The sequence below is a fragment of the Paroedura picta genome, chromosome 2 (assembly GCF_049243985.1).
Source record: "Paroedura picta isolate Pp20150507F chromosome 2, Ppicta_v3.0, whole genome shotgun sequence".
Classification (NCBI taxonomy): domain Eukaryota; kingdom Metazoa; phylum Chordata; class Lepidosauria; order Squamata; family Gekkonidae; genus Paroedura; species Paroedura picta.
Window position 1 is genome coordinate 135,708,445 of NC_135370.1, and position 15,109 is coordinate 135,723,553.

The following is a 15,109-nucleotide window of genomic DNA, read 5'->3' on the forward strand; positions in this document are numbered from 1 at the left end:
CAAGTCACTCACTGGCTTATTCTGTGCACTCCTCCTCCTGGTGCCTCCAGGTCAATAAGGGCTATTTGTCTGTTTTTTGGCTAGCAATTGGAATTATAGACGATCTACTGCACCCCTTCCTAATGTGAGTTTAACTAGAAAATACTGTGTGGTAAAAAAAGAGTTACATACTTACTGTTGTTGAATGAACTGGTATTTCTTGGTTCTGTTTTCTGCAAAGAAAATATCATCATTAGTAAAAGACAGTTGTATTTACCTGCAACTGGTATTCTCCCCTGGCACAGAATCATTAGGTGCCAAGCACTGATCCACAGAGCAAACAGAAGAGCTTGTAGCATGGCAGGAGGGAGGGAATGTGTGTCTGCATAGAGGATGTTGATGAACAACAATTAAAGGTAAATACAAAGCTGTTTTCATCTTCTGTCCTCAAGTGCAGCCCCACATTGGAACAATAGCAAGCTAGTGGGGTGAACTTCTTACTGGTACAAAGAATGCAATAAAATCTTTCCAAATTCTGTCTCCCTCGAAGCCTGAAGGTCAATGTTGTAATGCCTAATGAACATATCTTCTGTCACCCAAATAGCAGACCTGCAGCTCTTCAAGAAAGGGACTGTCCAATGAAAAGCTGCTGAAGCACTCTGAGACCTTGTAGAATGAGCCCTGATATCCAGTGGATAATGCATGTGGAACAAACAGTAGGCTGTTCAGTTTAGGCTGTGGCATGGACAAATAGCAATATAGTGTATTGAAAAATCTAACCTCCCTGTTGGAACCCAGGAAATGTCTGTGAGACTGATGGAGATATGAAAATAAGCATCTTTAAGGCCAAGGAACAGGAACCATGGCTCAAAAACTCAATAACAGAAAGTAGCAAAACTGTACCAAATTCAGAAATACTGAAATATTTAACCTTCTTAAATTCAAGAATAATCCCATTTTTCTTATAAACTACCAAGTGCTAGTAAATGCATGATTCTCTCCCAGAAGCCAAGCTAGGCTACTAGACTTGACCTGTCCCCAGAACACTTGGCCATGGTGATCCATGCAATGGTCACTTCCAGGTTAGACTTCTATAACTCACTCTATGCAGGCCTTTCCTTGTCTCTCACCCGGAAATTGCGATTGGTGCAAAACGCAGCTGCTAGGGACCTCATGAGGTCATCTTGGAGGGCCCACATCCAGCCTATGCTGAGGCAGCTGCATTGGTTACCAGTTGGCTTCCAGATCAGGTTCAAGGTTTTGGTTCTTTCCTTTAAGGCCATTTGTGGTGTGGGTCCCACATATCTGAGGACCACTTGTCTCCTTATGCCCATCGCAGGGTTCTTCATTCGTGGGTATGAATCTGCTGGTTGTTCCCAGGAGGCACACCTGGCCTCAACTAGAGCTAGGGCATTTTCAACCTGGTGGAATGAGCTCCCAGAAGAGCTGAGGGTCCTGATGGTCAGCATTCCGCAGGGACTGCAAGACGGAGCTCTTCCACCAGGTGTTTGGTTGTGGCCAGGCCAGGAATATTGGGTCCCTCCCTCTATAGGCCCATAGGCCAGACATCACCAGTAGATACTTCCCCCCCACCAGGGGTGGTGGTGGCTGTTGCAATAGGGTATGGGTGGGTGAGAAAGGGGAAGTCTGTAGATTGCTTTTTTTTTTTTTGCTGCCAGTATCGGTTTCTTGTTATGTATTAGGTTTTATGTGGGGTTTTAAGGTTAAAGTTTTTATTGTAAACTACCATGAGCCTAAGAGCCTCTTGTGGCACAGAGTGGTAAGGCGGCAGACATGCAGTCTGAAAGCTCTGCCCATGAGGCTGGGAGTTCAATCCCAGTAGCCGGTTCAAGGTTGACTCAGCCTTCCATCCTTCCGAGGTCGGTAAAATGAGTACCCAGCTTGCTGGGGGGTAAAAGGTAATGACTGGGGAAGGCACTGGCAAACCACCCCGTATTGAGTCTGCCATGAAAATGCTGGAGGGCATCACCCCAAGGGTCAGACATGACCTGGTGCTTGCAGAGGGGAAACCTTTACCTTTTACCTTTACCATGAGCTAGCTGGGTCCCGGCATGGCAGCTGATAAATACAAATATAAACAAACAAATGAAAAGGAACTGAGGGAAGGAACCAAGGAGCACATTGTTGTGTCTGTAGTTCTGCCAAGGACCAAGCTATGTATAAGTTGTAGTTAGTTGTGTGTTTCTTTGGTTCAGTTCAATCCTTCTTCTACCATGTTGGGGTCCTAATAAAGAGCTCAAATTACTCCCAGTGTCCATGTCCACCTTTGAACCCACAGATTAAATGCACAAAGTTAAAATAAATCCAAATAATAGTTTTTGGGGATTGGCTGCTATTAACTGAGAATAATTTACCACACTTGTATTAATGGATTGACAGATAAGATTATTTCCACAGTGTTATGAAAGGTTGAAGTGAAACTCTGCATAGATTCTTTTTTCCACTAAGAAAAGAAAGACATAAACATGGCCGGCTTCAATGTTATTCTCTGTATTTTGACCAAAATATTTAAAGTATGTATAATCTAATGCTGATTTCCAGCAGTATATAAATCTAAAAAGGAAGACTAAGTTCTTGATATTCATTGTCACTTAATATTTTGCCATCCAGCACAATAAGTTTAACTGAAGTCCTTCATGCTCATTAACCTGAAGGTAAAAACCATTTGCTGAAGAATGAAAATTAATGACAACATAGATAGCATTTCTGTTTTTAAATCAAGGATTTTAGCCTCCGAGCTTTAAAATTATTCACTGCATTTGATAATAAAATTAGTATAACTGCTGTCCATTAATTATCAAGAAATCTAACTTTCAACTTGGCCATCTGTAGCTACTGTAGTCCAGATACTGCAACCATGAACAAACAAGGTGCATCTTTCTAAAAGAAGAAAAAACCCAGGTTTGCAGTGGGGGAAATAAACTGGAGGAGTAAAAAAATATTCCAAAATAATAGCAGTAACACCCGTAGCCTTAAGAAACAAATACCTTCATTAGCCATTGGTAGGCAACCACTATAGTACTGTTAACTTTCAATACTTGGTTTCTGTCTATAAAAGGCAGGGGGTAGGTCCCTTTCCAGGAGTGTTGTAGCATTTATTTTATTAATTTGTTTATTATGTGACTTCTATTAGGTGCCTTGGGGAGAACTCATTGGGGGCCAGGCCTGGCACTAAACACAAGGCATCTTGATACCATGTGACTCACATGACTTACTGAGGACTGGCTGCTTACTAGTATTCAACAGCAACCAACCAGTATGTGCAGCAATTAGAGGTTCACAATGAGGTTCAAATTCCCACTCCACCACAAAAGATGACAGGGTGATGCTGAGTCAGTCACAAATTTTCAGCCCAACCTACCTGTCTAAGTTTTTGTTAGAATAAAATGGAAGATTGGAGAATGACATAAACTGCTTTGGGTCTCGATTGAGGATCAAGTTGGGGTATAAAAGCAGTAAAAATGATATAGCTGAAGAAGAGGGGCAGATAAAGGCTGATTGATTTGTGCATAGGACAGAGAGAAGGAAGAAGGAAAATATGAGGGTATGGGGTGGCTAGGTAGAGTGAAAGAGGAAATAAGATGGTGATGTAGAGAGGGTGGTACAGGAGGAAAGTGAGGTGCCTACTGCAAGTCTTTGTGGATTCTTCAACTTGCAACTGAGCACTGTGCAAGACAGATGCTACCAGTGGGAAGAAAGGAGAGATAGCTGAAGACAGGAAGACAGATAAAGCAGGAAAATGGGAGAATCTATGGGAGATTTCAGGGATGAGAAAGAGAAAACAGAGGGAGGAGAAAATAAAAGAGATGCTCCCCAAGTTCTTCCAGTTCCCCCTCTTTTATTGTATAAATGAGAAACATTCCACAAGTTGTAAAAGAGCAGTTTGAACTTGGGGAACCAAGTTTGAACCAAGCATAAATCAAAAATTAAATCTAACCTTTTTTGGAAACCATCAATAAGTTCCAAACCAGTACAGTAGTTAAACGATGAATGGAATTCAATAGGCATACTCAAGCGACAATATATAATTTCAGCACTATTATTCTGTGTTCCGAATGTCTTATGGGTTACTTTCAAACGTGGTGGGCTATCAATGTTTCCATCAATTCTTGTCACCTAAAAAATGAAATTTGTTCAAAATTTGCTTATGAAATAAAGAAAAAAGAGCAATTCCACTAGCTCTTGGCAATCATGCCACATTGGCCCAATGTTGCCCCCAAAGAAAGAAGATCCAAAATAATATAGATCTGTGATGTTTAGGTTTTAAGGTAGAAGAAAAATGTACTTTTGCAACCAAGCTGCTTGAGATACTACATTGTTAACAAATATTAAAATCTATTCACTATCAAAGAGTTCATGTTTGAACAGCCTATTTTGCAGGAAGCTGATCTAGAAGCATCTAAGTGATGTGAAAGACCTCTACCTGAGAACCAATATTGACTTGATGAACCTATGATCTAAGGCAGCTTCATATGTTCTTGTGTCCAACTGAGGTGTTATAGGGAAGCTGTTATTGTCTGACTATAGAAATAGTAGGATGGATCTCATAACCATCTTTGGCTAAGTGTTTTTTCAAGTAAGAAATACTTGATGCAACTGAGAACTACTGTTTCTCTTCAAGAAAGTCTATGTTGGATAAAAACTATGTGAAAGGCAGTCATAGGGTTCAACTGTGGAAATCATAGACCAATCTATGACATTTCGTATAAGTCAACACAGATATGAGGTTCTGTGGTATAACTCTTGATGATCAAAGGATTATGTAGGATTAGTATATTCTTAAAATGCAATATTACCTCAATATGAGGATGGTTTTTTGGCACATTGACAAATGTTGGTAAGCGTTTGCTAAACCACATAGCAACATCTCTGTTCATGTTGACTGCAAAAGGTTCAAAGCCTTCTTGAAGGCCGCACATTGTATAATATTTGAAGGTGCTGGCATCCCTTCCAAAATTCATTCGACCAATCTGAGACAGACCCAATGAGCATATAGGGACAAAACCTAAATAAATAAACAAAACCTAAATTAATAAGGAATTAGGGAAAAGTCTATGTAGAATACTTCAGCAGTGATCATGGAAACATAAATCCTTCAAGCAAGTAATTTAAAAAAAAATTCTCAGTTTGAAATTTAGCATTAATGATTACTCCGTAAATGGCACATCAATAGACTTGACTATATTCTTATAAAACCCTATGTTTATTCCTATAATGTTTTGAAAAACCAATGCCTCTTCTTTTAACCTAAAACATTAATCGAATCTTATCATAGTAGAAATGATTGGCTATTAATTCAGTGCCAAAGAAAAAAATAAACCATTTGCTGTGTTATTATAACATTTTATATTCTGATATAAATATAAATATGTCAGAGATTTCAAATTATGCATTAAAATTACATACAAGAGGTTTCAGGAAACAGCTATCTATAGTAGTCTTCACTGATTTTCATGCTGTGAAGCATGACCCTTATTAAACAAATTATCTTTAAATTAAAAAACAATTCCGAATTTGAGAAATATCTCGCTCTCATTCTGCATATGTAAGTATGTATATAGTCAGAACAATAATACTCCTTAAAGCCACAGAACACTTTCTCTTATCAAAATAAGCTGGAAGCAAATTTTGGTTAAATAGACGTTTTACAAGATGTTTCCTTATCTCCTTCAGCTTTAAGAATTCTGTAAGACTCAGTTTTTTAGCACGTGTTAGCTGTTAGAACAGACAAGTTAACAGTTAGCCCAATGGAGGGCAAATCAGTAGAAGCTATATTTCTAGAGACTGTCTTCTAGGTTCTATAAGAATACTGGAATAACCTCAAGAACACAGCACCATTCCTGAGATACATCTTAATTGTCCAGTGTCAAGAAATTCATAGTTCTATCTTTCAGTTTTCAAAATACTTGCAAGGTTACTAATAACAAATAAAAGCTCCCTGTGAAATTATTTACTATGAGCTCTGATGATAATTACTACCCATTATGCATTGGAGACTGAAAGCTATGAAGCACCCAATTTGAAACATATGGTAAAATATACTATTTATTTACATCTACCAGTATTTTTGAAAAAAAAAATTAAAATTGATCTTACCATTATCTATTTCAAAGTCAGCAAAAGCAAGCTCTGAACCTTTATTTGTTATAAGTAATTCCCCATTCAGAGTAAAGATAATGGATTTGTCATCTAGATTTATCATGCAGCCCACCACATCTCCAGCTTGCCAATTTCGTCCAAAGAAGCCACTCCCTTGGTGCCAGCGCTGACCCTTAAAAAAAAACAGGTAAAACATATTAGAACATATTTGTAATAGGTACATGTTTTTAAAAGCTAGTTTTAGCAAAGAAACAATATTAATCACATCAAATAATGAGCAATACATAAGGCATACTCTCCTACAAAGTTGTTCAGTTAATTGTATATGTGTATGAATGTGAAGCGCTTTGAATTAGTTTGTAAAAATATTATATAGGAATACTTTGATTTGGTCTAAGCCAATTAGATCTGGAGCCTGAATTGATATTGTTTTGGAATTAAAATTGCCTTTGTTTGCTCATAGATTAATTCCTTGTAATGCATGCTTAGAAACATCCACATATTTTTTTTTACAAAGAGTCAAAAGTCTCCAGTTTCCTTTCCTCTAATTAAAATTAAGCTTAAGGAAACCTCCTTACACCTTGAAGGAAGGGTACAATATTTTCTGTTTCTAGTTTTCTGTCTATATTTGATTACCTGTTAGTATCATGCCTTCAAACAAAAACTAGAACAATGCTACAAATTCTGAAGGAGGGGGGGGGGGAATCATCCAGGCAAATTCTGTAATCAAACTGCAAACAATCTACTCAAGTATCAGAAACACAATTTGTTTTAGAAAAATACTGTAAGAACCACCAATAAAAATATCCATCACTAAAAAATATTATGTAGTACTTCTAGATCATATTTCAATCATATTTGGTTTCCACATCTTGGGGATGGATTAGACACTGCCACAAACTTAGATTTTCCATTGATTATTTAATATTGTAATCTCATGTACTAACTTTGCTGCCTTCAAACACAAATGCTTGGTCATCAGCACCCAGTTCTACATCAGGACGACAGCCTGGTTTTGCCCACCCAACACGCATATCTCCTCCTGTTACCGCTTCAAATTCAAAATACCATTTTCCAGTCTTAACTGCATAAGACTGCTCTACTCTGAAGAAGCGTATCTTGTCAATGCTCACTTTCTCCACAGTTTGGTCAGCTGTCAAAACATAAAAAGACATGAAAAATTAATTATAACTGAAAATTCCAAGTTCTTATTTTTCCGCTGTCTTCACTGCGAGAATTACACGACTCTTTTAAAAGTATACAATATACTTTGAAAAAATTGCAGACTTAAACAAAAAAACACGCTACATCCTACCATTGTATATTATGTTCTTCAGACATTTGCCTTCCATACATGCAGAATGACTAATTTAGATAGTATAAGAATGTCAACATCTATATTTTAAAACAAATATCCAGCAGCGTTTACCATGTACTGTAGAAAGCTAGAGAACTTAAAGATCCAAAATATTTCCCAGTAAATTAACTGAAAAGTTTGTAAACAAAATATCGGGTTTGAAACTAGTCCACAGAGCAACAAAATCCACTAATCATTTGGAAACTGGCACCGCTTCTTCAGTCATTATTAAAATTGTCTGATAAAAATTAATGGAGTTTCAATATTTCTTTTTCTGTATTACAGAGTTGCAATGATTTGGGTCTGTCTAAAGATAAAACTTGTGGCACAGAGTGGTAAGGCAGTAGACATGCCACCTGAAGCTCTGCCCATGAGGCTGGGAGTTCAATCCCAGCAGCTGGCTCAAGGTTAACTCAGCCTTCCATCCTTCCGAGGTCGGTAAAATGAGTACCCAGCTTGCTGGGGGGGGGGGGTAAAAGGTAGTGACTGGGGAAGGCACTGGCAAACCACCCCGTATTGAGTCTGCCACTGGAGGGCATCACCCCAAGGGTCAGACATGACCTGGTGCTTGCAGAGGGGAAACCTTTACCTTTTACCCTTACCATGAGTCAGTTGATAAATACAAATATAAACAAACAAATGAAAAGGAACTGAGGGAAGGAACCAAGGAGCACATTGTTGTGTCTGTAGTTCTGCCAAGGACCAAGCTATGTATAAGTTGTAGTTAGTTGTGTGTTTTTTTGGTTCAGTTCAATCCTTCTTCTACCATGTTGGGGTCCTAATAAAGAGCTCAAATGAGTACCCAGCTTGCTGGGGGGTAAAAGGTAATGACTGGGGAAGGCACTGGCAAACCACCCCGTATTGAGTCTGCCATGAAAACGCTAGAGAGCGTCACCCCAAGAGTCAGACATGACCCGGTGCTTACACAGGGGATACCTTTACCTTTTTAAAGATAAAACAGAAATACAAAAATAGAAATATCTCAAAACCCTTTTTATAACATAGTGCTGTTAAAACTATCCTGACTTACAGTAATTCTTAAACCAATTTTGCTCTATTGTTGTTTCCAAATTGCAATCTGTTGTGATCTCATATAGAAAACTGATATGCTGAAACAACTCTAAGTTATTTATTTATTTATTGAAACACCATAATTATGTGTACAAATGCTATCTTACAAGAAAATGATTTAGCCACACTGATCCTGGAGCTGAACCATAAGCTATTCAGCACCACTGAAGTCAACGGTGCCATTGAAGTCAAGGGGAAATTTTTCCCTTTCCATCTGTTCTGTGGTCTGGGGAGGCCAGGGGTTTAAGACAGAGGCACCAAATTCACAGCATAGTTGAGGGACCCTCTCCTCAAAATAACCTCCAAATTTCAGAAAGATTGGACCAGGGCGTCCAATTTTACAAACACCCAAAGAGGGTGCCCCCATCCAAAATCAAGTGTTCTCAAATGGCGAGACAAGACAGAGAACCTTATTTTTCTTGCTATTGGAAACAATGCAGGTTAGATGGTGTCACCTCTTTTGGCACCCATAGAATTGGATCCCTGATCCAATCTTTGGAAACTTTGAAGACAGACTCCTGCAGCTATGCTACAAATTTGGTCCCTATACCTCGAACCCATACCCACTCTCCAGACCATGGAATAAAGGGAACATTTTAGTCACTTTAAACTTTAAACCACCCAATGTCTATATGGCTGAATTGCACCTGAATTGTGGTTTGGCAATTCAACCAAGGCTGGTTTGGGTGGTTTGATTTCAGGTGAAGATTGATTTAAACTGGATTAGTCTAGAAATCAATCCCCCCCCCAAAAAAAATTGTTTCCATGTCAAGCAAGGTAAAGGAAATTAGAAGTGGCACCTTACAGTCCTTGCAATATTTTCCAGTTCTCCTATCATGTAACTGGCATATGAGGATACTGTAGTAAATCAAGGATATATACATACATAAGACTTTATTGTTTCCAGCCATAGGCCATTACAATGCAATGCAATCAATATCATATCAGTTGATATAAAAACAGTAAAAGAATTAGAACAATACATGTGGTAGTCTATAGATAATAAAAGACAATAAGAATTCAGGTTTCTAGCTCTCTGGTGGCATAAGTTTGGCTTGAATTTTCCTTGCGGCTAATGCAAATAGGGAAACATTACAACTAATTAGGGGGTTGTTATCTGATAATAAAAATGCTATTTTGTCCAAATTCATAGGGAAGTTCTGGCCACTCAAACATCTCTCAATATATTTGGTTCTTGGCTCCAAGTATAGTGGGCAATCCAAAACATAATGATAAAGGTCTTCAACAGCAGGTTCTCCACAAATACATAGGCGAAGGGCAAAAGGTACACCAGAAAAACGGCCTGAGAGTAGGGCTGATGGCATAACTTGAAAGCGTAAATGAGCAAACGCCATTCGAAGTTTTTGTACAGAGATGGTTACTAAATAGTCTGATCTGAGATGGACTGTTTTGAATAGTTTAAACAAAGGAGAAAAGTTAGATTTTATTATTGTTTGTCTATCCAGTATGGCATCAGTATTAAAGATCCAGTCTCTCAGATTAGACCCATCAACTTGTGCTCTTAATAAATCATCTGGGATGGAATACCGTGATTGTATTTTATCATAACTGGCATGTCGGAAAGGTTCAGTATTCAAGGTTAGTTCAAAACATTGCTTGAATATTGAATTGGTAGTGTTTTTCCTATGTTTTGCCCAAAATTTTAACAAAGCTAAGTGGACTCGAGCCCTGATCGATGGAAGCCCTAACTCTGCACGCATATTTGCGGCAGGAGTTCCTTTAGGTAAGGCCAAAATACGTCTAAGGAAGTGATTCTGAATCACTTCCAAACTAGAAATCAGATGATCCCTCCATCCCCAGACTTCGATACCATAAAGGAGATGGGGTAAGGCCTTGGCTACAAATAGTTTTATTGCTGGATCAATAAGAAATCCTCCCTTAGATGCATAGAATCTTAGTATGGCCCCAATTATTTTAAGAGTGGAGGCCTTAATCAAGGCTAAATGGTTGTTCCAACTCAGTGTCTCACTGAGTGAAGGTCACTCCCAGGTATTTGAATGAGCTGCTTTGTTCAATGGGAATATTATGGATGTTCCATTTAAATCTCTTTGGCCTTCTCCTAAAGACCACGACTTTGGTCTTGTTGTAATTTATATTAAGAGCCTCCTCGTTACAATAATCTCCTAGCTTGACCAACAACCTCTTTAATCCAATGCAGGTGCATGAAATTAAAACCATATCATCCACATATAATAAGATTGATACTTTTTGCTGCCCAAAGGAGGGAGGAGTAAACTCTGGTCCAGTTAACCTCAAAACAATATCATTCAAATAAACATTAAACATTAAACAGCATGGGGGCCAGGACACAACCCTCTCTGAATTGGAATTGGGTCAGTCACTGAGCCAGAAATACCAACACTGACTTTTGCATGTATGTCCGTGTGTAGTGCTTGTAGGAGGAATAATAGGCGTTTATCAATGTTTGTTTTGGCTAGCTTTTCCCAAAGGCGGGCTCTATTGATTGTATCAAATGCTGTGGCTGAGTCCACAAAAGCTACAAAAAGGGCTTTGGTGGGGCCATTAATGCTTAAAATCAAGGATATATGACATTTCTATAGATGAAAGAGTGCAAAGTGTTAGATTTAATATAAGGTATTAACAAATTGTAACAACGTGCCTAATTCTTGATCAGGTGGCTCAATATTATATCCATAACCTGAAAAAGTACGAACAGCTTCACGAAGGCTATCTCTGTTAGATTTCTTAGTACGTTCATCTAATAGTAGATATGGTACCAGTCTAGGGTTTCGTTTGTTTTTGAGATCCTGAAAAAAATATATGAAAGAAACGTATTACTCAAGTTAAATACACATATGGAATAATATTTTAAATATATATTTTCATGCAAAAATTTACTTATATAGTCCTTTTAAATAAACAAAAAGCAAACAAGAACATGTACAAGCACATACAAAGTACACAAGAATATCAATTTTTAGGTCTATAGAACTGATCTTTGGGGAAGAAGTTACACTATTAATTATGACACAAATTTGTTTGCTCTTAAGATATACTCACATACAACACTAGGCCAATTAAAACAATACAGACCATCAGGTGAAAATAACTGTCATGTAATAAATATGTTTCCTCACCACATTAGCAGAGTTTACTAAGCATAAACTTTCTTGATAAAATACTCATCAATTAGACCTTATTTTCATGAAATTAAACACATCTACAGTACCATATCATCTAATCATGGACCTCTCTCTGTTGACCAAAACTCTTTACAATATTTTTGAAAAATATCCCTTACCTGCTGAATTCCATAGGTCCAACCTTGCTTTATTCTGTCTTTTGCCCAAACATTATGTGCATTTTCTGCAAGTTTATCAACCAAAACTTCTTGTGCAGGTGATAATTTCACTTCAGAAAGATCAAGAGGGGCTGGTTTATAACCATTGGACATCATGTAACTGTAAACCACAAAAATATAACATGGGAACAAGTAAATTTGTCCTAAATCAGTCTTATTAATTATTCAAAATCAGTTAAATACAAAAGCTCTGGAGAATCCTGAATCAAATTATTATTTTAAAATAGAGATTGAAAAAGATTATATGAGTAGTTAAAGCTCTTGACAGGTTCCATTCTACATATTAAGTGATAAATCCATGGTGTGACTCACAGGCACAACTTGACATGTGCACACACACAAACAAATTCATGCCATCTTGGATTTGGCCCAAATTGATCCAGGCCAAATACGGATTGTATGAATGACTGTTCAATTTTCAGGATTTGTTTCAGTTTCAGTTCTTTTTTCTGTGTACTGCTCCCCTCCTTTCCAGGCAGAGGAGAGCATCAAATAAGCTGGAAAGGTAGCCAGCCTAGCTTGGGCTAATCCTCCAGCTACTGATGTTGACAATTTCTGCACTGTATCCTGCTTTTGAAGGCAGCAAATTCTTGCCATTCAAATAGGAGTGTAAATTTGGATCTACCTGAGCTGAAGAATTGTTGTTGTTGTTGTTGTTGTTGTTATATTGCATGGCAATAACATTAGGTTTTATTATTTTTAAAAAAGATTTAAAGATTGGAGGAGGGATTGCTCAAATGCCACAAATGCCACTGGAAGGTGATAGGGAGTTTGTGCCATGTGAAAATGACTGACAAGTCAAAATAGGGAAAAAAATTCCAGTGGAAAATTTCCACTTCCTGTCCATCAGCTACCTCGTGCAAGAATAAAAATCCGGGGTGGGCAGTGGGGAAGCAGTCCAAAGGCTCCCTTTGTGGTCATGGGAAAAACTGGGACAACTATCCCAGGGCAAAACAGCATATTATAATGGCTGTGTGAGTCCTCAAGGCAGTAAAAGTGAGACCCAGTTTGGTGTAGTGGTTAGGAGTTCAGATTTCTAATCTGGCAGTCTGGGCTTGATTCCCCGCTCCCCCACATGTAACCAGCTGGGTGACCTTGGCCTCACTACAACACTGATAAAGCTATTCTAATTGCATAGTAAATATCAGGGCTCTCTCAGCCTCACCTACCTCACAGGTTTTCTGTTGTGGGAGAGGAAAGGGAAGGCGATTGTAGGCTGCTTTGAAACTCCTTTGAGTAGAGAAAAGCGGCATATAAGAACCAACTCTTCTCTTCTTCTCTACTTAATGTATAACTCAGCTTTGCACTGGGGTCTCCTGTATTCCAATTTAAATCAGGCTTCAGAAGAAACCAACTCAGCTCCAGGATCTGTGTGGCTTTTTGTTTTTGAACTCATATTTTTCCTCTTCAGTCCACCGGACCTGAAAACTTTGGGATTTCCAAAAAAATCCTGAATTTGATTAAACCAGTATTGGGAACTCAGATGAAAAAGCTGCATTCTGTTGATGGATTAAGATGTGGTATTGATTACCTTCAGTCTATCTTGGAAAACACTTCAGAATAAATATCAAATAATGGAATATCATATGAAATCAGCACAGTCATTATTTTTATAATGAGCTTACTTTTTTTGGAGCTTGATTTTCTTAAGTTCTTCCTCTGCTCCTGGATTGACATGAACAATGTGGCATCCAAGAGCCAAAAGAGTTCTGTAAAAGTAGTTAATTGATACATTTACATCTTCTATTAAGTACTATGGGGAGAAATCAGACTTTTCTTCCTTCTCAGATAATTTTTATGCCTCACTTTTCCTTGCCACCAGTTAACTACTATAAATATAGACAAGATATTTGGAGACATGTGATTGTGCCTCATATTTCATTCATGTAGCCCAGGAGATGGGGCTTGTTCAGAGAGTGATTTACCTTTATTTTCTTTCCTTGTACTATGACGGTTTAGCTTGTTTTCTGTGTCACTGGTCTGTATCCCAACATACGTTTTGAAAATGTAGGTGTAAAGTGCTTTTTAAGGGGGCAATAATATCAGCCAATACACTGTCTACAGACCTTCGTTGACCCCCTATGCTGTTCTTGAGGGCCCAGGAACAACTCTGAGGTGTTTGCAGCAGCAGGAGGAGATATGGGTGGAACTTGCTGCCCCAACTGAAGAATGCTTATACCTTGAAATACTCAAAATTGCATAGATGGATACAGATCATTGCCTGTTTTTCTGTAAAGTCGTAGCTATCAGCTGAAGGGAGACTTCAGTCCTAACTGGTCAAATGGCATATGTAATGATTAATGCTTCTGTCTCAAATCAAGAGGTATCCTTTTGATCCCATCCAAATGTGTTTTAATAAAAAGAGCCACTTCTTATATCAGAATTTGTCCTGCAACTTGTCTTTGAAACTTTCTATATAAGACCAGATTTAGAAGATTCACAATGATTTAAACTAATTAAGGGAGAAGCTTAAAGAAAGCTGGATTAGATTTAGATGAAGGTGGAGTGAAAATTGGTGGAAGGAATATTGACAATTTGCAGTATGCAGATGATGCTACATTACTGGCAGAAAACAGTAAAGATGGCTGCATTATCATCCAAAACGTATACTGCATCCAAGAAGTCAGTACGAGATTGGAACTGGGGAAGGCAGCCATGAAAAAGCTAAAAAAAGATCCCTAAGTGTGAGAATGTGTCTCTGGTGACTATATTCAAGTTAATTCACGCCATAGTATTTCCCATTATTATGTATGGATATGGAAGATGAACAATGAAGACATCTGACAGAAAGCAGATTCCTCTGAAATGTGGAATTGTTTTCAGATACTGTGGACTACCAAAAACACAAATGTGGGTCTGAGAGCAAATCAAGCCTGAACATTCTCTAGAAGCTAAAATAGCTAAACTGAGATCAATGTACTTTTAGATTATGGAACAAACACTTAGATCACATGTTCCTTGGGCTGTGAATCAACTACATGGCAGCTCCCCCCCCCCTTGATACAATATCCTTGCTAGATACTTCTGAGGTCATTCAATAGCAATTAAATCCTATGCTCTATGTTTTCTACTGAAATATTAATGGAAATTTGTAAGAAATAATGTTTTGCAGCAGAGTACCAATTGTATTTTTCAGTGGCAATTTGTTAATATTTTAGGGGTACATTTCACCAAATACATTTGAAGTTGTCCCTCTACCAATGGCCAAACCTCAAGAAGCTATGAAGTTGAAAGGGAAG

General features: G+C 38.1%; 1 protein-coding gene across 1 annotated transcript in view; it reads right to left on the minus strand.

The window, feature by feature from the left end:
- The window catches only part of RYR3 (ryanodine receptor 3), a 367,896-nt gene that overhangs the window by 207,796 nt on the left and 144,991 nt on the right, over positions 1 to 15,109 (minus strand). Inside the window, exons 23-30 of the mRNA XM_077322945.1 lie at positions 13,496 to 13,579; positions 11,811 to 11,970; positions 11,169 to 11,316; positions 7,047 to 7,252; positions 6,097 to 6,271; positions 4,797 to 5,005; positions 3,938 to 4,116; positions 176 to 212 (exon numbers count right to left, since the gene is read on the minus strand). Of these exons, the coding sequence (XP_077179060.1) occupies positions 176 to 212; positions 3,938 to 4,116; positions 4,797 to 5,005; positions 6,097 to 6,271; positions 7,047 to 7,252; positions 11,169 to 11,316; positions 11,811 to 11,970; positions 13,496 to 13,579 (1,198 nt within the window). The remainder of the gene's footprint in view (positions 1 to 175; positions 213 to 3,937; positions 4,117 to 4,796; positions 5,006 to 6,096; positions 6,272 to 7,046; positions 7,253 to 11,168; positions 11,317 to 11,810; positions 11,971 to 13,495; positions 13,580 to 15,109) is intronic.